The sequence below is a fragment of the Rattus rattus genome, chromosome 9, assembly GCF_011064425.1.
Source record: "Rattus rattus isolate New Zealand chromosome 9, Rrattus_CSIRO_v1, whole genome shotgun sequence".
NCBI lineage: Eukaryota > Metazoa > Chordata > Mammalia > Rodentia > Muridae > Rattus > Rattus rattus.
In genome coordinates, this window is record NC_046162.1 from 58,259,662 (window position 1) to 58,280,900 (window position 21,239).

General features: G+C 46.6%; 1 protein-coding gene across 1 annotated transcript; it reads left to right on the forward strand.

The window, feature by feature from the left end:
* Positions 1 to 2,861: 2,861 nt before the first annotated feature.
* Positions 2,862 to 20,681, forward strand: Calcoco2 (calcium binding and coiled-coil domain 2). The gene is made up of 7 exons (XM_032914185.1): positions 2,862 to 2,954; positions 15,822 to 15,971; positions 16,917 to 17,019; positions 17,355 to 17,491; positions 18,055 to 18,159; positions 19,713 to 19,861; positions 20,519 to 20,681. Exons 1-7 carry the CDS (start codon positions 2,862 to 2,864, stop codon positions 20,679 to 20,681), a joined length of 900 nt encoding a protein of 299 aa, XP_032770076.1.
* The last annotated feature ends 558 nt before the right edge of the window (positions 20,682 to 21,239 follow it).

Sequence of the window (21,239 nt, forward strand, 5' to 3'; positions counted from 1 at the left end):
TTTTCAACGTAGGTTTTTTTGCTTCATTATCTCTTGTGGAGAGCTTTTGGGGCCACTTGGCAGGAATTTGACATTGAACCAGGACAGGGGAGTAAGCTCAGAGAGGAATCTGATTTTAAGCTAGAACAAAGGAGGAGGCTTCAGGCAAGAATATGGCTTTGGGCTAGGGCAGGGAAGTAGGCTGAGGTATCTTGGTCATCCTGATAAGCCCCTAGAAACAGTGATCACGGGACTTTGTGTATTGTCTTGCTTGTTCCTTAACCTAGAACTGACCTTAATTACTTGCATGTAAAAGCAGACTAGGAAAAAATAAAGCCACCTTCAGCCTCAGAACTGACTGGGGGTCGTGCTACAATGTTGTCTAATTGTCTTTTTCCTTTTAAATCCTCACTCTGCCCCTGGAGAATCCATTTACTAAGTTGACTTGGTCAATCTCTCTTTTTATCTCTTTGTCCTCTTTTCCCTACTAGAAGCACCTTACGAAGGTCTCCAGTGGACGGCTGTTAGGAAGATACTCAATGGAAAAAAAAAAGAGCAAGGGCTTTGGACCTAGCTTTGGCTTAACCTCCTGATTTACAGTCAGACTACCATTTCCTTATTCACGCTCTATCTTCTCTGAGTACAAGAGCACTAGGAGGATAGGAACTTCACACCTAGGGGTGCAGTGGCTCACTGGTGGAAACCCAGCACTCAGGAGGCTGAGGAAGCATAAGGGCTAGAGCTGAGGCTACAACCATCTCCAGTTAGCTTGAGAAACAAAGCAAGACTCAGAAAAAGGAGACTGAGGGGGACCTGGGGGTTACTCTGGGTCTGCCCTGGCAACCTAACTAGTGCCAAGAATCACAGGCTGGGAGAGATTTATTGGCAACAATATGATTCTTGCCCACACAGGCATCACCTTTTATTCTGCTAGAACTGAGGACTTCTGTGATGCTGGAAGATGCAATTCTTTTTTGTCCATTCCTTTTTTTTTCAGAGCTGGGGACCGAACCCAGGGCCTTGTGCTTCCTAGGCAAGCGCTCTACCACTGAGCTAAATCCCCAACCCCTGTCCATTCCTTTTTAAGATGCAGTTTTCAGGCGAGGGGCACAGCCAGCCATCTCTTTCACAACTCTCAGGAAACTATTAGCCAAGATAAATCTGGCTACCTCCGCCCCTATTTCTTTCTTACTTTTCCTTTTCACGGAGTCTTACTATGCAGCCCTGGCTGACCCAAACGCTAAAATCCTCTTGCCTCAGCATCCCAACAGGCAGGGAGGGCGGGGGATGGACACCACGCACTGTACTTTCCTGCTTTCTACGGTGGCGCCTCCTTATATCTATCTCACTCTCCTTGTAAATAAGGATAATATTCATCTCACTACGTAGTTCTAAAGACCATGCTAGTGTTTCTAATGGTTTCAAACAGTACTTTGTTCAAAATAAGCACCATTCTGTCAAATAGTTGGGGAATGGTGGCCAGTGACTCAGTGTTAAAGCATTTGCCCGAGTCTCTGGGTTCAATCCCCAGCAACCCAGAATTATGATAACAACAGACACGGTACAAATACTAAAGAAAAAAGTTTAGAGTGCCTGGCACGTACCAGTTAAAAGATACTTAGCTCCTTTCCCACTTTATCCCCAAAGGTAAAGAATATATTTCCCTAGGGCTCAAATTCTAGATAACTTTCTCAGAATGCTACCCCTCCCCTCCCCAAAGTGAAAGACAAACATAACAGGAAGCCGGGCAGTGTTGGCTCAGGCCTTTCATCCTAGCACTTGGGACATAGAGGCAGGTGGATCTCAGTTCGAGACCAGCTTGGTCTACAGAGTGAGTTCCAGGACAGTCAGGGCTACACAGAGAAATTGTCTCGAAAAACCAAGGAAGAAAGAACTGGAAAGGGAATGGAGCCATCCATGGAGGCATGGGGATATCCCAGGCATGAACAATAAGCATTTCGGGAAGGGTTCTTCGGACAAAGGAAAAGAAATGAAAGGGACCAGGCGCGGTGGGGGGTGGGGGTGGGGTGTGCAGAGTGTCTCAGAGATGGTTGCTATCTAAGAGATTGCCTCCAGGTGGCGTTTGGTGTGGAAAACAGTACCAGAGAAGTGATGTACTCTACAGAGCCTAGGGTTCATGAGGGCGACACCCTGCTTCCGAGCTTCCTTACCCGCGTTGCTACTGCCCCGGCTCTCCCCGACTGGGCGGCTCAGATCGCCCGTAATCACCCTAGCCGAACCATTCCTTCTCGGAGGAATTCAGGCTCCCATTGGCAGCCACATTCAGGGTACCGCGACCCCAACCTGAGCCCCTCCTAACCTCGGGTCCTCCCGGCCCTCATATTTGCATATAGGGCCTCCCAGGCTTTCGATTGGCCCCTGCGGCAGGCGGCCATGCCCCCTGGATCGGGAATCTGATTAACCGTCGCCGCGCCCGCAGAGGGTAGTGCCAAGGTTGTCCCTGGAGACGCAGAGGACGCTCTGGCAACACCGCCCAGCGCGAGGAGCGGCGAGACCTCTAGTCTCCGCCTGGCTCCACCCCTTCCCTCCTCGCCCTCACCGGGGTCCCCCAAGGTCTGGGCGTTATGGGGGCGTCCCCTACGCACAGGCCGGCCGAATGCCGCAATTCAAAGCTTCTGCTCTTCAGATCAGCGGCGCCAGAGGCTTACTTTGATTTTGGGTTCTCTAGAGACAGTACTTATCCAAGAATAGAAGCTGGACGCTCAGTGAGAGAGCAGTGGATTAAAGGAACGAAATTAGTAATATATATAGATACCAGACATATTTGTAACTGTGGTGGCCTTTGGCTTTCCCGGGGGATTAGCTTCTTTCACAGTTAAAGGAGTATTGCAACCTATGATGCCGCTCAGGGTTACTGAATCATGACGTCGCCTCCAGAATTTGGAGGGGTCGCGGTTTCGAATGAACGGACCAATAAAAACAGGTCCCGGCTGCCCACATCGATTGAAGAGTCCGTGAGAGTTAAGGGGGCAGGGCTCTCACAACAAATCATCTCACAGCAATCATTGTATTGTATTTATGGTAGGGAACCTTGGTAGTGACTGGATTCAGTCTTTCCTGCTGTTCTATCTCCTATCATCTGCCAAAACTGTCTGCAAAGACCGGCAATAAATAAACAAACAAACAAACAAACAAACAAACTATCCTGCAAATGTTAATTCAGAATTTGTTGACAAAGACCAAAGGAAATTGATTTGACGCTAATGTGTTTTTACGTGGTTGGGTTTCTTCTTTTCTTTTTTGTTTTGTTTTTGTTTGTTTTGGTGGTGGTGGTGGTGATGGTGGGTCTTTTAGGTAAGGTTTTGTCTGCCCTGGAACTCCTGATCCTCTTGCCTTTTCATATGGGGATCACCGGGCGCTACTACACCTGGTTCAGCCATAGCCATGCTGTTTAGCCGTGTTGGGGATCGGATCCCACGGTTTTGTACATGATACTGGACAACTGAGCAGACCAGGATGAATTGGGTTTCAGACCAGGACAAGGGGCTAAAGTGCATATTTTATATACCATGGCAGACCTGACCTCTAGGTTCTCACATCACCCCTCAGTCCCTACCTGGCATACCAGGCCCCCAACCCTGAAATTTCCAGCTCAGGGGCTGGCCTGCCCTTCCCTCAGAGACTCCTATGTAATCCAGACATTTGGTCCTCTCCACACACACACACACTCTCTCTCTCTCTCTCTCTCTCTCTCTCTCTCTCTCTCTCTCTCTCTCTCTCTCCTCTCTCTCTCTCTCTCTCTCTCTTTTAGCCCTCCCCTTTGTCCCTCCTCATGGTGACTCCCCTGGCCTTGATCCTTGGAGGTCAATGAACTCGCAACTTCCCAATAAACCTGTTCATATACTCTAATGTGGCTTGAATTGGCTCATTTTACCGGCAGAGAAATAACTTATCACCACCTTCCTCATTTTTTATTTTTTTATTTTTTTTTTTATTTTTTATTTTTTTGGTGCTTGACTTGAAGTCACTGGAATATGGTCCTCACTCTGAAAGGAATACAATGAATGGGTCCTTTCAGCTGGGACCTCTTGCAAGTAACTTGAGAGAAAACAAGCCTAGAGAAATAACTTCTTTCGGGAAATTTATAGCTGCAAGCACTAAGAGACGAGGGCAGCCAGGGCTGGGATTTAGCTCAGTGGTAGGCGCTTACCTAGGAAGCGCAAGGCCCTGGTTCGTCCCCAGCTCGAAAAAAAACCAAAAAAAAAAAAAAAAAAAAACAGGGCAGCCGCCACTTTGATGTAGAAACCTGCCCAAGTTAATCCAGGAAACATTCCCTGAAGCTTTTTTTTTTTTTTTAAAGCAGATTTCCTGGGAATTTTGTGCCTGTTACTGTATCCTGGAGTTAGGCAATAATGGGCAAATAATGCAAGTGAAGTTGGAGGTGGGGTATCAGGACACTAAGGTAGGAATGATGGCACATAGCTGTAATCTGTCATCTCATTCTGAGTGAAACAGGATCTTATACTGTAGCTAGCCTGGGCTACAAGTTGAATTCTGTCTCAAAGTCCCAAAAAACAAAAATCTCAGCAATGAAGCCCAAGGCCAAGAGGCCATGAGGCCTCTCTGTCCATTCCATGCTGACCTCGTTGCTTAGTGTTGGCCCTTGAGCCTTGTCCTTGAGTGCTCTGTGAAGGTCCCTAGGAGGCCCCACATCCTTCTCCTAACTCCTCCTTCCATAACTACACACAGGACAATCACCAAATGTAACTATAGTTCTGTCCTAAGAGCTGCTCTCGGCCAGTTGCCCAGAGTTCTAAGCGGTAAAGCTTAAGTCAGACACAACAAGCAGGGTGGTGGTGGCGCACACCTTAGTCCCAGCAGAGAGGCAGAGGCAGGCACATCTCTCAAGTTAGAGGGCAACAGAAGTAGTCTACAGAAGGAGCTCCAGATCAAGCAGAATTTCTCTGCCCTATCTAGAATAAGCAATAAAAAGGAAACAAGAACACCCCCTCCCAAAACACACACACACACACACACACACACACACACACACACAACTAGTATGGAGTTAACTATGTTTCAAAGTGAAAACATTTGAGCTACACTACATTGTATCACAATTTACATCTGAACTTCTATTAGCTGAATAAAGCAGCCCGGTGAACCTGAGAGGGTTTGTCTATCAGAGAAACTTTCTTCTCTAGTACCCTTGAAAGAGTGTTATGATGAGGTGTCTCTTAATGGTAACTTGCCTGGTATGCACAGGGGTCTGGATCTGGTTGCTAAGCAACAGGGAAGGGGCATCGAGGGTTAGAATAGGGACTAATAAACCTTCACCCCCAGCTATATGGAGAGCTAGTCTACTGAACTGGTAACCTAAGTTGGCAATTGGCCTCTCATGGCTGGTCTACACAGGAAGGAGGCTACAGGCAAAGATTTAGCTTAGCCTTGAAGACAAAGGAGGGGGGGGGGGGAGGTTGCGACCTGCGACCTGGTGTTTACATTGACCTTGGAGTGACTAGAGAGACCAAGGTGAAATCAGCAGCCATCAGTTACCCTTTCAGAAGTCTCTATACCATTCACCCACACCCCTACCACACCTTTCCCTCTTTCCATTCTCCTTTCTAGTGCCCTAAGGGCCCAAGTGACCCCCATCAACTGGCCACCCACCAGACATTTCCCCAAAGACCAAGGGCACGTCCCTGTTCCCTACCAATCATCTCTTCCCAGTAATTCACCCACTCCCTTGGGCTGAGGCCTCTGTTTCCTGGACATCCTGCCCCACCCTCCTACCCAACCCGGTCCTTCTGGAGTGAGATTGATCTTGTGATGAAGATGAAGACTCCCGGGGTTGGGGATTTAGCTCAGTGGTAGAGCACTTGCCTAGCAAGCGCAAGGCCCTGGGTTTGGTCCCCAGCTCCAGAAAAAAAAAAAAAAAAAAAAAGATGAAGACTCCAAAGGGAACAGCAATAGTTTACAGAGAGTTTCCCTAAACTCTGTGACAGCTGGTTATCCCGTTTGCAATGGGAGCTAACAGGACAATGTTTGTCCAGTCTCTCCTTTCTGAGGAGCTGACGGGAGCCAGCAAACAAGGTGAGCTGTCCAGCTGCCCCTACTGTAGGCCAGAGCCAGCATCAACTGTCAGGCATCCCCACAGGCCGGAGACCATGAGCCAAGAAGTCAGAGAACATTGGTGACTTGTGCTAGGTAAACCAAAGGATGGAAAACCACTCCTTGTAATGCCATAGCTAGCAACCTGGAGACGGAGGCAGGATTGGGAATCCAATAGCCTGGATTATGTAGAAAAATTCTAGGCCAGCCTGGGCTACCAAAAGAGACCCTGCCTCCAAAACAAACATAAAAACAAAGGAGATAGAGTTTTTATGCACTCAGAATGTTGAGGCAGGAGAAATGTTGGGAGTTTGAGGCCAGACAATGAAAGACATGAAAGGGTGGGCTGGAGATGTGGCTCAACTGTAAAGTGTATGCCCAGCATTCGGGAATCCCTCGGTTCAATCCCAGCACCTTATAAACGAGGTGTTGTGGCACAGGCCTGGAACCACAGCACTCAGTGATTAGAAGCAGGGAAATCAAAAATTCAAAGTCATCCATCATCCTCAGCTATAATAGCTAGTTCAAAGCCAGCCTGGATACTAACACCCACCCTGGAGAGAGAGAGAGAGAGGAGGGAGAGAGAGAGAGAGAGAAGAAGAAGAAGCCAGTCCTTGGTAAAGTGCTTTTTAGGCATAGGTGTGAGAAGCTGAAATAGTGTTGAGGGTCTGTCCAGCTGTCAAAATATTTGGACTGGGTCCCACCTGAGAACTCTGTGTGTGTGTGTGTGTGTGTGTGTGTGTGTGTGTGTGTTGGGGGAGGGGGAGACAAACACAGTGCTGTTGATTGTTCCTAAGGCACCCACCACACTCCTCAAATACAGCGAAACAACAGGGAGCCTCAGGGACTCCATCTGCTTAGCAGGTGCTCTTCGGGATCTTTCCCCAACTCGAGAGCCTTTCAATTAATTAATTAGGGAAAAAAAGTATCTCTATTCAGATGCCCAAATCAAAGTCCATCCTGGCACCCCTTTACTTTCTGGGTGGTCAAAATAAAGACAAAGGCCAGTTCAAGGTGGAGTGAGGGAAGGCGAGGTCCCAAAGGAGCTGACACTTTGCATACCATAGTCCTGTATTTCTCTTTTCTTTTCTTTTTTCTTCTATGTTTTTGAGACAGTTTCTCTGTGTGGCCCTGACTATTCTGGACTCACTTTGTTGACCAGGCTATCCTTGAGCATACAGAGATCTGCCTGCCTCTGTGTCTGGAGTGCTGGGATTAAGGCGTGCACCGCTGTGCTGGGCTTCAGAATGAGAACTCTTGCTAAATCAGAAGAGTTCTTGAACACACACACACACACACACACACACACACACACACACACACGCACGCACGCACGCACGCACGCACGCACGCACGCACGCACGCACGCACGCACACCCCACCCTCAGAATGTTGCATTTTCAGATGGGGAAACCAAGGCCTAGAGAATTGACATGGGCCTTGCAGGGCCTTGGTCCCACCCCAGATACTTTGCCCCTGTACTCCTTCTCACCATGAATGCCAGCAAAGCAGAAATATAAAGGCTGCGGCCACCCTTCCTTCTTTTAGCTCCCACATTTCACCACATCCTCTGAAAGACAGGCCAGGGCATGGGTCTGCACAGCAGAGCTCCACTGTGTCCTCCTGTCCTCTTCATCCTCACAGGCCCTCCACGGAGACAGCTTTTCTGGGGAAGAGCTGGTCATGGCTGTTTTCCGGCATCTTTTTCTTGATGCAAATGGTTCCCTGAAACAAACATTCACCACGAGGGAAACATAATTGGCATATTCCCTTATTTTATGTATTTGCTTGTTTATTTATTTTGCTTTTCTGAGACAGGGCCTTGCTGTGCAGTCCACAATGGCCTCACACTTAACTCTACAGTCCTTCCAACCTAAGTTCTGCAATTAGAGGACACCAAACCCATTGTCCCCATCTTTCCCCCCCAGTGCTGGGGATAAAACCAAAGACCTCAGGAATGCTCCGAAATCATTGCACCTCTGATTTGCATCTCCAGACCAGTTATGGTCCATGAGCCCTTCTGTGTGCTGTAGGGCACATACAACCATCTAACACAGCCCTCTGCAAAGCTGCCTTTTTATAGTTTCTTCAAAGTGCCTGAACGATCCATTTCTCTCTAATACTTATGATGGGAGGGGTGTAGGATTTCATGTAGCTCAGGTTGGCCTCAAACTTGCTATGTAGCCAAGGATAACCCTGAGTTTCTTATCCTCTTACTTCAGGCTCCCTGAGATAACAGGTGACCCATAACATCTCTGGTTAAATTCATAAAATTTTGACCCATGTTTTTAAAACTGGCAGTTTATAAAATATTATCTGCCCACATGAAGGTTAAAAGGCAGTGATAACTTAGCTGAATCAACAGTATCTTTCTTTCTCAACCCCAGGCATGGAAACACTCTGGAAAGCCTATGTGATTCCAGACACAGGAAACTAAATGCGGGGAGAAATATCCTTCCCTCTCCTCTTTTTCCAGAGTTCAAAGCCCAAAACCCAGAGGCATTTCAGATAGTCAGGGCCAGGCGGGCAGGGCAGGAGTAAAGGTGGCAGTGAGGGTAGCAGTTGCTAGAAAGTAACTAGAATTAGCAAGGACGCTCTGCTAAACTGGACTCTAACTCCTCCCTTTTCCAGTTGTCCACACCTGATTCACCCAGACCTGGTTCACCTAGACCCAGTCATTTGTACTAGGCAAGACAGTGGCCACTTACATTTACCTGTGTCTTTGAATTTAAATGACATAAAATTCCAGTTTCTCTGAGGCAGCATAGCTCAGCAGGTGAAGGCGTTAGTTATATAAACCTGATGACCCGGTTTTGAATCCCCAAAGCCATATAAAGGGGAAGCCAAGAACCAATTCCACAAGGTTAGCCAATGCTATTTCTCTTCCTTTCTTCTTTCCCCGTTCTTTGGTTTTTTGAGACAGGGTTTCTTTTCTTTTCTCTTTTTTTAAGATCTATTTATTCTGCGTGTCCAAAGAGAGCATCAGATCCCATTACAGATGCTTGTAAGCCACCCACCATGTGGTTGCTGGGAATTGAACTCAGGACCTCTGGAAGAACAGTCAATGCTCTTAACCATCTCTCCAGCCAGAGAAGGGTTTTTTGTTTTTTGGCTTTTTGGGGTTTTTTTTGGTTTTTGGGGGTTTTTTTGTTTTTTTCAGAGCTGGGGACCGAACCCAGGGCCTTGCCCTTGCTAGGCAAGCACTCTACCACTGAGCCAAATCCCCAACCCCGAGAAGGGTTTTTTTTAATGGAGCTCTCTGCCCTTCCTGCTACTCGATCTGTAGACCAGGATAGACCAGGGTGGCCTTGGACCTGCTTCTGCCTCTCCAGTGCTGGTTTTAAAGGTGTGCACCACCATCACCTGGCTCCATGGCTCCTTCTTTGGAAAAACACCAAAAGGTAGGAGAACCACCATGACTTTGAGGCCCCAAGATTAGGCTGAGATGAGGGGCATCCTTGAAAGCATTCCTGTCACCAAGGTAGCATCTTGTCAAGGACATAAAGATTGACTCCCTAGAGGAGATCAGGAGATCTCCCTGCTGTGGATAACACATAAGTTACTTGATTTTTGGTGTGTGTGTGTGTGTGTGTGTGTGTGTGTGTGTGTGTGTGTGTGTGTGTGTGTGTGTGTTGTTGTTGTTGTTGTTGTTGTTGTTGTTGTTGTTGTTTCTGGCCTTTTTTTTTTTCAAGACAGTGTTTCTCTGTGTAGCCCGTTCTAAGGAGAACTCACTTTATAGACTAGGCTGTCCCTGATAAAATCTACCTGTCTCTGCCTCCCAAGTACTGGGGTTAAAGGCGTGCACCACCACACAGGATTTTATACATAAAAAAATAAAGTGAGGGGCTGAGAAATGGCCGAGTTAAGGGCACCTCTTGCTAGTGCAGAAGACCCAAGTTCAGTTCCTACCACGCATATTAGGTGTCTTACCACTGCCTGCTACTCCAGCGCCAGGGGTCTGATGCTTCTGGTCACCATGGGCACCTGTACTTATGTGCACACACCCGTTCTCCACTCCTACATGCCTACACATACTACATTTTTTTTAATGTAGGGAGCAGAGGGAACCCAAGAGTGAATAAAATCCGGAGTGAACCTGGATTATTGATACGGGCAATCAAAGACCCTGATGCCTGGAGAACTGGCCGGACAGTATACGGAAACTAGCAACTGCAGCCCGCTCCTTCCCGATGTTTATAGCCTGAGACCGCTTGCCTACAGATCCCTCCTACAGAGACCAATAACTCCTACTTCTGTGCTGATCCTAATAGACATTCGGAGGTTCTGGGGTAGTGGTGGTGGGGCTCCAGAGGAGTTCACACAGCACACCTACCCTCAGCTTCTCTGTGCATGGTCTGGATGTCTGTCCTTCATTTTCTCACTGCCTCTAGTCAGGGTTCCAAGAGTCACATGGGATATGGCAAAAAAAGGAAAGGACATTAATTAAACCTATTACTTCATGATTGTGAGTGTTTTGCCTCTCTAGATTGTCTGTGCACCATTTGCATGCCTGATCCCCAAAGGGATCAAAAGAGGGTGTCAAGGAAGTAAGAAATAGGCCACCCACTAGACCTGGAGTTACAGATAGGTTGTGGGCCACCATGTAGGTGCTGGGAATCAGACCCAGATTCTCTACAAAAGCAAATAGGCTAAAACCACTGAGCCAAGTCTCCAGCCTCATGTTTTGTTTGGGTTTTGAGGGGAGGCCCCCCAATGTAACATTGGTTACAGGGTGTGGCATTCTGGGTTACTCAGGACAACCAGAAGAAGGCCATTTTCAGCAGCAAGGACTTTTTTATTGTTATACAAAAGGTCTTTTAGCAAGTCAATTCCCCCTCTTGCTACAATATCTTATCTGATCTACGCAGTGTCTTAAGGAACCATTACCTAAACAAACACAGTCCTTTTTAGAATTCTGGGTTTGCGGGTAATGTCATGTGACTGAAGTTAATCTCTAGGGAGTGAAGTTGTATGCTAAGGACTGAAATTCCCCTGGTAGAGCAATCGAGGACTCAGATCATTTACAAGCTGACTACCTCCAGGTTCTGTAGTCATCACTCTGGAGTAAATAACCTGTGGAACGGTTCTTCTAAAAATCTGCTACAATATAGACCAGGCTACCTCAAACTTTCAAAGCTCCTTCTGCCTCTGCCTCCCTGCTGCCGAAATTATAGGCATATATGACCCTAATTGGCAAGTCTTCCTTGTCTTTTGGGGAGTGGGGTGGGGCGGGCCAGGGTTTTTCTACCTGGCCCTGGCGGTCCTGGAACTCCCTCTGTAGACCAGGCTGGCCTCCAACTCACGGAGTTCTGCCTGCTTCTGCTTCCTGAGTGCTGGGATCAAAGGCGCTCGAGTGCCACCACTGCCACTACCTCCTCGCACAGCCATTTTCTCAGTCTTAATAGATTTAGCATCCTTTTGCCTAGGCGTGTGCAGAAAGACCTTAATTTTCTCAAATCTTTTTAAAAATTAAAGTTCGTTGATAATATTGTGTCTGCCCATGAGTTCATTTTTTTTAATAATTTATTTTATTTATATGAGTACAACATTACTGTCTTCAGACACACCAGAAGAGGGCATCAGATCCCATTACAGATGGGTGTGAGCCACCATGTGGTTGCTGGGATTTGAACTCAGGACCTCTGGAAGAGCAATCAGTGCTCTCAACCACTGAGCCATCCTTCCAGCCCCTGTGAGTTCATGATAAGAGGTGGAGGGCACTGGTGCCACTGTGCCCATGCAGCTCAGCGGGCTGCTTTGCCGTGGAGGCTTTCTTTCTTTGCCTTTCCCTGGACTTTGGGATAGAATTCGGGTCCCCAGGATTGTGCATTAAATGATTCTCTAATGGAACCATTTTACCAATCTGATATTCTCAGACATTAGAGGAGGCACTCAGAGAGTCTGCAGGAGGGTACCCAAGATGTCCCTAGAAGGTAGAATGTTTCTTCCCCTGTCAGAAGCACATGTTCTGCTTATGTGACACAGCATTTTCTTTCAGGTTCAACTGTTGGAACTCCTTTGAGAAGAGAAGTGACACTTCTGAATTTAATCTTCCACAGGCAGCATGCATTTAACATCTCCTGGGTAATTACAAAAAAAAGAAAAAAAGGTAGCAGCCATGGTAGTGGTTCCTTGCACCGTATAATCCTTGTACCTGAAAGCCTGAGGCAGGAGGACAGCCTTGAGTTCAAGATCACACTGCGATAAGAGTCACAGACTGTTAAAATGGTTAAGAAGAGTTTAGCACTGAAAGGGGAAAGTAGAAAAACCAAACCAAACAACAAAACCTCTCATCCAGATGTGGTACACGTCTTTAAACCCAGCAGAGGCAGGGGATCTCTTGAGTTCAAGGCAGGCCTGGTCAATAAGAGTGAGTTTCAGGACTGCAGGGCTACACAGAGAAACCCTGTCTTAAAAAACAAACAAACAAAACGAAAGAAGACTGAAGGGGAGAGAGGTTCTGCTCTTTCTGTGACTACAATAAAGAGAAGCTCAGTGAAGAAGTCACATGCTTACACAGTTGGGACATGAGGATGCCAGAAAAGATCTAGAGTACAAAGGCTACAAAACTACATAGTAAGTTTAAAGCTAGCCCAAAAGAGGTTCTATCTCAAACGCATAACCAGGGGGCCAAAAAGATGGTTCAGTGGTTAAGAGCGCTTGCTGCTGGGGTTGGGGATTTAGCTCAGTGGTGGGCGCTTGCCTAGCAAGCACAAGGCCCTGGGTTCGGTCCCCAGCTCGAAAAAAAAAAAAAAGAAAAAAAAAAAAAAAAAAAAGCTTGCTGCTCTTGCATAACACCTGGGTTAGGGTCACAGCACCTGCATGGTGGCTCACAGTCATCCATAACTCCAGTTGCAGGGGATCCAATGTCTTCTTCCGACCCTCTGGGCACCAGACACACAAGTGGTGGACATACATATGTGCAGGCAAGCCCCCTCCCTAGAAATATAAAATGGGGGGGGACTTGAATCAAGGCACAGAAGACCCAAAAAGGTTAACAGATTTCCTTTAAGGGCAGAAGCATGATTCCTTTTTTAAAGGACAAGATCTCAGATAGCCCAGGCTGACTTCAAACTTGGTTTGCAACCAAATCTGACCCTGAACTGCTGACCTTCCTGCCTCCCTCTCCTAAAAGCTGGAATTACAGATATCTGCTACCACGCCCGTTTTTTGTGTGTGTAGCAGGCTAAAATGCCAGAGTCCCATCTGTAGCTATAGGACATTCAGTGAATGACGTGTTATGGAGAGGCAAAAGAGGGAGATAAAAAAAAGGCAAACCCAGTTTGTCACCCCAGGCAGTAAGAGTCCGAGGTGTCCCGCGGCGGGGGCGGGGCTTGTAAATTGTTGGGATAGCATGGGATGGGCGGGGTCTGGCCATTCCCTTTGGTATTTAATCTCGCCCACCAGCTCCTGTATGTCCTGTTGCTGTTGCGCGGCTGCTGTGCCTGGTAAGTTCCTTAAGTGGAGGGGTGCAATTGGTTCCCTGGATCCCCCAGCTCAGACTTTGAAACAGGGTCCACAGGCAAGACACGGTGTGCGGGCTCCGGCCTCACCCTAGGCCGTCTTGGAGGGCTCAGGCACCTATAGCAGTATCAGGAGGTCTTGGGACCCATTTTGTTCTGGGAAGCTCGGCCTAATTTCTCTAGGGTAGAGCAGGCCTGCGGGACTGTTTGTGAGGGTTGCCTCTGATGGCAGCCAAGGTCTTGGGGCAGTGGCTCTCCTGTCTGGGTTCGCCAAACCTGCCACCCCACAGTGCACTGAGGTTCCATACCTTTCACTGTGCCATCATGGCTTTCCAGGGCTCTGTTCCCCCCAACTCCCCGCGCGCTATGTCACTCTGAAGAAGTTACTTTGACTATAAGCCGCTTTCCCTCTTTCAGCAAGTTCAATCCTTGAAAGTTGATTTTCACTTGTGTCCGGTAACGGTAGATTGCTCTAGGCAGCCCAGATGGAAAGAAAAAAGGTGCCAGTGCCCTACTTTATAGTGTCTCCGGTTTGAATTTTTTGCCCCGATGGAAATCAACTGTGGCCATGGATGGTGGTTAAGAAAATGATTTTTGGATATTATAACTTAACAGATTCTCTCTGCAAAACTCATGTATGCCTTTAATCTCAGCCCTTGGTGTTTATGTGCATTGGAGTTTTGCTTATATGCCTGTGTGTCTGTGCGGGTGTCAGGATCCCTGGAACTGGATGAATTGTTGGAAATTAAACACCGAACCTCTGGAAGAGCACACAGCGCTTAACCATTGAGCCATCTCCAGTCCCCTATTCCGTCTTTGTGGTGTGTACCACACACAATTAGGGAGCTGCAGACAACTTTACCAGATATTATCAGGCATTCTGAGGGTTTGGAGCTTATTTTCTGCTAAAACTTGTAGTTTGCATATTCACCTTGAATTGGGAAGTAGGTCTGGCTTGCTCCAGAAAGACTTAGGATCACTAATGGTTTGGCTTGGTTCAGATAGGGTCTCACTGTGTAGTACAGGATGGCCTTAAACTTGTGACAATTCTCCCGCTTCAGAGCTCCCAAGAACTGGGATTACAGGTCCTCATGCTGAGTTAGAAATTAATCAGCAAATTCCTTTTAAGAAAAGGTGAGACCTCCTCACTGCTCAATCAGGATCGGTGTGAGCCAGGCTTTGGGCTTTCCTATGGCCCATTCCACCCTGAGTTTGGTGAGGAGGAACTGCTGTTCTGAATCCCACTGCCTCTTCAACCACCTCCTGAACCATTTGCGTCCTGAGCTCCAGGGACTTGCTCTGGCGTTTCCTATAGCTATTTGCTTTTCCATAAGCAAGAAACAAAGTTAGTTGCTTTTTCTAGACTGTACGATTTTTTTCAGTTGAGGAAAGAGACAGGACTTTTGACTGTACAAGCCTCTCACTCTGCTTAAAGTTAATTTTCAGTGTTTAGTTTGTGAGCTGCTTGGTAATGTGCCAGGAATAAAGTAAAATCTTGGGCTGGAGAGATGGCTCAGCGGTTAAGAGTACTGACTGCTCTCCCAGAGGACCTGAGTTCAATTCCCAGTAACTACATGGTGGCTCACAACCACCTGTAATTAGGTCTGGTGCGTGTGTGTGAAGACAGCTACCGTGCACTTATAATACATCTTAAGAATAAAATCTTTCCCAGCCCAACAGCAGTAACCACAAAATATCATTACAGCACTTTTTCCAGTCTATGATAAAATATTCTGTCCCTTAACAGGTACCTATTGTGTGGCATGTACTGATTTAAGGTCTGGACACTATATTTCACTTAGGCCTCATAGCCCCATTTCACAAGTACTATAGGCATAAGGTCACAAAACTCTGCTTATTAAATTGCCCAATTCTATCCTTTAGAAGGTGGGGCCAGAGGCTTTGCTCAACAGTTGCCTTATGTTTTCTATTGCTGTGGTAAAATAACCAAGAGAAACCTGGGGGAGGGGGGAGGGTTTGTTCCAGCTTAAAGCTCTCAGTCACTATCACTGAGGGAAGTCAGGGCAGGGCCCGGAGGCAGGAGCTGATGCTCATGGCTTGCCCAACCTGCTTTCACCCATGACCAGCAGCCACAGAGAGTTCAGGGTTAGGATGAGTCACATATCTTTAACTTTTTCTATTTTTCCTTTTTTTTTTTTTTTTTTTTTTTTTTTTTTCTGGAGCTGGGGACCAAACCCAGGGCCTTGCGCTTGCTAGGCAAGCGCTCTACCGCTGAGCTAAATCCCCAACCCCATATCTTCTTTAACTTCTATTGAGGCAGGTTCTCATACTCTTATTTCCTGACAGGACTCCACCATGGAGGAGCGCCATGGCAATTTCTCTCAGGTCCTGTTTAGCGATGTGGAGAAGTTCTATATTCCTGGAGATGTCATGTGCTGTTACACCCTCACTGAAAAGTTCGTCCCTCGTCCCAAGGACTGGGTCGGCGTTTTTAAAGTAAGTGTTAATGCTAAGGGATTAGGAACTAGCAGTGAGTCTTAGGTTCCAGGTATTATGTCTGCCCAACTATGAAATTCTAAACTATAATTTCCCACATGACACACTGGTGAGCTACGGGGGTGGGGGAGGGGTTGTCAAGACAGGGTTAAATCTGTGTACCCTTGACTGTTCTGGAACTCTGTAAACCAGGCTGGCCTCAACTCAGATCTGCCTGCCTCTGCCTCCCAAAAGCATGCATCACCTATATGCCCAGTCAAGCCTGTCTTTTAATTTCAACTTGATTTCAGCTTGATTCTTTAATCCCAGGTTTCAGAGGCAGAAGGGTTTCTTCTGCATTTGATTGAGGTCAGCCTGGTCTACATAGAATTTCAAGCCAGCCAGGGCTACATAGTGAGAGCCTTCTCTAAACAAACAAAGTAATTTACTTTCCGTCTCAAAACTAAAAGATGAAAAAAATCCAGTCTGTAAGTTTTTTGCTTCCAAAGACCAAATCTATAAATTATCCTATTCTGAGGGGCTGGAGAGTCATCAGACTCGGTGGTTAAGAGCACTGATTGCTCTTCCAGAGGTCCTGAGTTCAAATCCCAGCAACCACATGGTGGCTCACAACCAGCCGTAGTGAGATCTGATGTCCTCTTATGGTGTGCCTGGATTACTTATATATAATAAATCTTTTAAAAGAAAACAAGGGATCTTATATAATCTTTAAAAAAAGTGATCTTGGGTTGGGGATTTAGCTCAGTGGTAGAGCGCTTGCCTAGCAAGCACAAGGCCCTGGGTTCGGTCCTCAGCTCGAAAAAAAAAAGTGATCTTACATCATAATGAATTCATTCAATTTTCAGTATATATACAAATAAAATATAAGTGTGCTTTTTTAAGAAATCATTACAGAAATAAGGCTTATTCCAGTTATCAGTGCTGAGTTATTCTCTTGCCTTGCAGGTAGGGTGGGAGACGACCCAGGAGTATTACACCTTCATGTGGGCCCCCATGCCCGATGACCTAAACACAGAATCAGCCACACAGCAGAAAATCCAATTCAAAGGTAGGAAAATGAAAATAAATACTGGGTCGAAGACTCGTGACTGGGACAGTTTGCTTTTTTTTTTTTTTTTTTTTGGTTCTTTTTTTTGAGCTGGGGACCAACCCAGGGCCTTGCGCTTCCCTAGGCAAGCGCTCTACCACTGAGCTAAATCCCCAACCAAAATATTTCAAATTCCTACTTTTTTTTTTTTTTTTTTTTTTTTTTTCGGAGCTGGGGATCAACCCAGGGCCTTGTGCTTCCTAGGCAAGCGCTCTACCACTGAGCTAAATCCCCAACCCTCAGTTTGCTTTATTTAACTGGGATCACTCATTTGTATTAAATCCTTCTGCTTCCAGCTTACTATCTGCCCAAGGATGAAGAGCATTACCAGTTCTGCTATGTGGATGAAGATGGTTTGGTCCAGGGAATAAGTATCCCCTTCCAGTTTCGTCCTCCAGACTCTGAGGAGGACATAATGATTGTTATCAATAAGGTGTGTAGCTCTCTCCCCACAACAAGCCTTCCTGGAACATAGTTCCAGGTTAGGGTGGTCTTTGAGTCAGTGGGCTTTGAAGCAGCTAAGATAGAGTTGGAGAAATCCTTCAGTGCCATCATAACCCACTCAGGAATAACTTAGGGATGCTCTTAAAAATCAAACACTACGTAATTTCTTCAATCCTTTTAAAGACAGAACTTCAGGCTGGCATAGAATTCAGGGCAGTCCTCCTGCCTCAGCCTCCGGAGTTCTAAGATTCCAGTAGTGTTCATTCCACTTCCTCAATCAAGTTTGCTCATCTTGGGGTTGGGGATTTAGCTCAGTGGTAGAGCGCTTGCCTAGCAAGCGCAAGGCCCTGGGTTCGGTCCCCAGATCCAGAAAAAAAAAGTTTGCTCATCTTTCTCTGGTGCAGACAACCTCATTGCAGTTGCATGCAGCATTCATTGCCTGTGCACTGTATAGCCGCTCTCCAGCAGCTGCCAGCCTGCCTCTGAGAGAAGCGGCACATTACAGCTTGTGTGGGAAGGACTCTAAAGAAAGCTACCTGCCTTCTCTTACAGGAAAAGATGGACAAGATGGAACAGCTCAGGGAGGAGCTTTACCAAGAGAACCAGGAACTGAAGGACAAGTATGCTGACCTCCATGAGCAGCTCCAGAGGAAGCAGGTACAGATGCTGGCCTGGCCACAGGGGACCTCAGCCTGTAGATCAGAACTGCAGTCTCGTCCATCTCCCCTTTAACACTGGTGGTTCTTACTTCCTAACACTAATAATACAGCTCCTCACGAGTGGTGACCTCCAACCATGGAATTATTTTCATTGCTACTTCATAACTACTTTTTTTGCTACTCGTGTGAATCATAACGTACTTTTTTTGGAGATCGTGGCTTGCCAAGGGGGTTGTGATTCACAGGTTGAGAAGCTGTTTCTTTATACCCTGTCATTAAGAAAAAATACTGACACCCCCACTTCAATGTGGGTATTTGTTTCAATTTTTGTTGGTTTTTGTTGTTTTTGTTTCTGAGACTTTCTCTGTAGCCTTGCCTGTCTTGGAACTCTGTAGACCAAGCAGGCCTCAACTCATTCCTGCCTCTATCTTCTGGTATCCTGGGACTTAAAGGCGTGTTCCACCACCTGGCATGGTATCCAATGTATGGGGCACTACTAAAAAGTGACTTAGCTTCTTCTATCCAGTGTATCTATGTCCCAGGCACTCGAATACTTTAAAAAGGATTAGTGGGTAAATTCTCTGGTAATGGAGAAATTAATAGATTTTTTTTTTAAGTGGGGTCTTAATGATGTGGCTGAGTCTAGCCTTGAACTCAAGATCCTCCTGCCTTGGTTTCTCATGCTGGAACTATGGGCAAGTACTACCAAATGCCACACCCAGGGACAGGCCTGTTTTTTGAACAAGGGTCTCACTAAGTAGCTCTGACTGGTCTGGAGCTTGCTATATATATAGATCGTGATGGCCTTCCTTGTACCTCGACTTCTGAGGGTTGGGATTAGCTCACCACACCTAACTGGAGTTAGATGCATTTGAACATTGTTTAGCTGAATGTGGCAGTGGATGCTTCAATCCCCCCAGCACTTGGAAGGCAGAGAGGCAGGTAGGGTAAGATCTGTGAGTTTGAGGCCAAGCCTGTTTCTTCATAGTGAAGAACCTGGCTCAAAAAATTAAAATATATGCATGCACATTGCCTGCTTGTACATACATTTGCAAAGAGGCTAAGAAGAGTCTGGATCCACCATTGTGGACACCGGGAACTAGAGCAGATCTGTGAGCACAGCAAGCAATTGCTTGTAATTCTCTAGGCCTTGGATGCCTTTTGATTTGGAAAGAACAGACTGGGACTATGTAGGTCAGTAGTGGACTGCTTGCTTGGTGTGTGCGGCCCTGCAGAAACGGATGTATGGAAAGTGTAGCTTAGAGTTCAAATGCTTGAAGCTTGAGGGAATACACCACAGTACTTTTATTCTTTTACCTAACATAATAAAACTCCTTAAAAGCGATTTGTCTTGGGGGCTGGAAAGATGGCTCAGCACTTAGAAGCAAGAGCTAACTTCTTCCAGAGAGAGGTCCTGAGTTCAATTCCCAGCAACCACATGGTGGCTCCCAACCATCTGTAATGGGATCTGATGCCTGCCCTCTTGTGTGTCTGAAGACAACGACAGTTAGTGTACTCACGAATAAAATAAATGATTTCTCTCTCACTCAGGTGGCATTGGAGGCAACACAGAGGATGAATGAGAGCTTAGGACAGGAAGTGGAACAGAAGGCCTCCTGGGAGAAACAGAAGGCCTCTTGGGAGGAACAGAAGGCCTCTTGGGAGGAACAGAAGGCCTCCTGGGAGAGTGAGATGCTCCAGTGAGTATGTATGGGAGAGAAGAGGCTGCTGCTAGAACACTGCCGGTTACGATTTAGCCTGACTGCATGTCCCAGACCTTGGATCAGAAGTTTGTTATCCTCAGCTACACAGAGAATTTGAAGCAAACCTAGGCTACATGATGGCCTGTCTGTCGCAAAGACTGAAAAGTCTAAGAGTAGTTAACTGTAGGTTTAGGCCAATCTTACCTTTATTAAGAATTTATGGACTGGAGAGAGAAGGCTCACTAGTCACGAGCACTTGGCTGCCCTTCCAGAGGTCGGTCTGAGTCCCAATTCTCAGCAACCACATGGTAGCTAGCCCAAAACTGTCTGGAATTCCATTTCCAGGGAATCTGACACCCTCAAACACCAATTGATGCACATAAAATAATTTAAAAAATTTTTAAATTCTAATAAAATTATTTGTGTCTGTTATCTTCAGACACACCAGAAGAGGGTATCATCAGATCCATCACAGATGGTCGTGAGCCACCATGTGGTTGCTTGGAATTGAACTCAGGACCTGGAAGAGCAGCCAGTGCTTTAAAGCCGAGCCATCTATCTCTCCAGCCCCCTAGGCCAAGCCTGTCTTAAGTCACTTGGACCCAGGGTTAATTCATCTGGAATCATCAGTAAACAGTCATTTCTACTTTCTAGCCTGAAGGAATACAACCAGAAGATAACCTCGGAAAAGAAGGACATGGAGATCAGAATAGAAGACCTTCTGGTAGGTACTTTGGCCAAAGAGGATGTTCTCAGCTTTACCTCCAATTCATCAGTAGACCAGAAAGGTACTGAATATCTAAATGCACAAAGCTAGACACTGGAGGGAATGGATGGCTACAGGGTAGGAGGAATCCACTATGGTGGAGAGGGTGTGGCAGAGTGAAGGTAACAGCACAGCCTCCAGGAAGCAGTAAATGCTCCTGCAACCTTTCTCCCCAAACTCTACCCCAGGCCCCTCAAGGTCTTTCCCCTTATTATCCTCAGAAATGTCTGCACAGGGCAGGGAGGGGGCTTGGAGAGATAGATGGCTTAGTGGTTAAGAGTGCTGACTGCTCTTCCAGACGACATGAAGAGTTCCACTCCCAGCACCCACATACATGGTGGCTCACCCATCTGTAATGGGTGTGTCAGCGACAGCATGCTCATACATAAAAATGTCCTCTAGAAAATGTCAGCAGGTGCTGTGCAGTACTTTAGGATCTAACTAAGGATGGTCCTCTAGCTTTCCTTTATGTCTAGCTGTTGAATTCTCCATTGCTCTAGCTCCAGCTGATGTATAAATACAGAGGATTGGTGGATTTTATCTTGAAAGATGAAGAAAAGACAAAGCATTGGGAACGGCTCCAGAAAGAAAGCAACAGCCAGCTCTCCG

Coding starts and splice junctions, on each gene's coding strand:
- Calcoco2 (XM_032914185.1), top strand. CDS start 2,862: ATGACGTCGCCTCCAGAATTTGGAGGGGTCGCGGTTTCGAATGAACGG. Junction 2,955..15,821: donor CCACATCGATTGAAGAGTCC/GTGAGAGTTAAG, acceptor ATTTCCTGACAG/GACTCCACCATGGAGGAGCG. Junction 17,020..17,354: donor GCAGAAAATCCAATTCAAAG/GTAGGAAAATGA, acceptor TTCTGCTTCCAG/CTTACTATCTGCCCAAGGAT.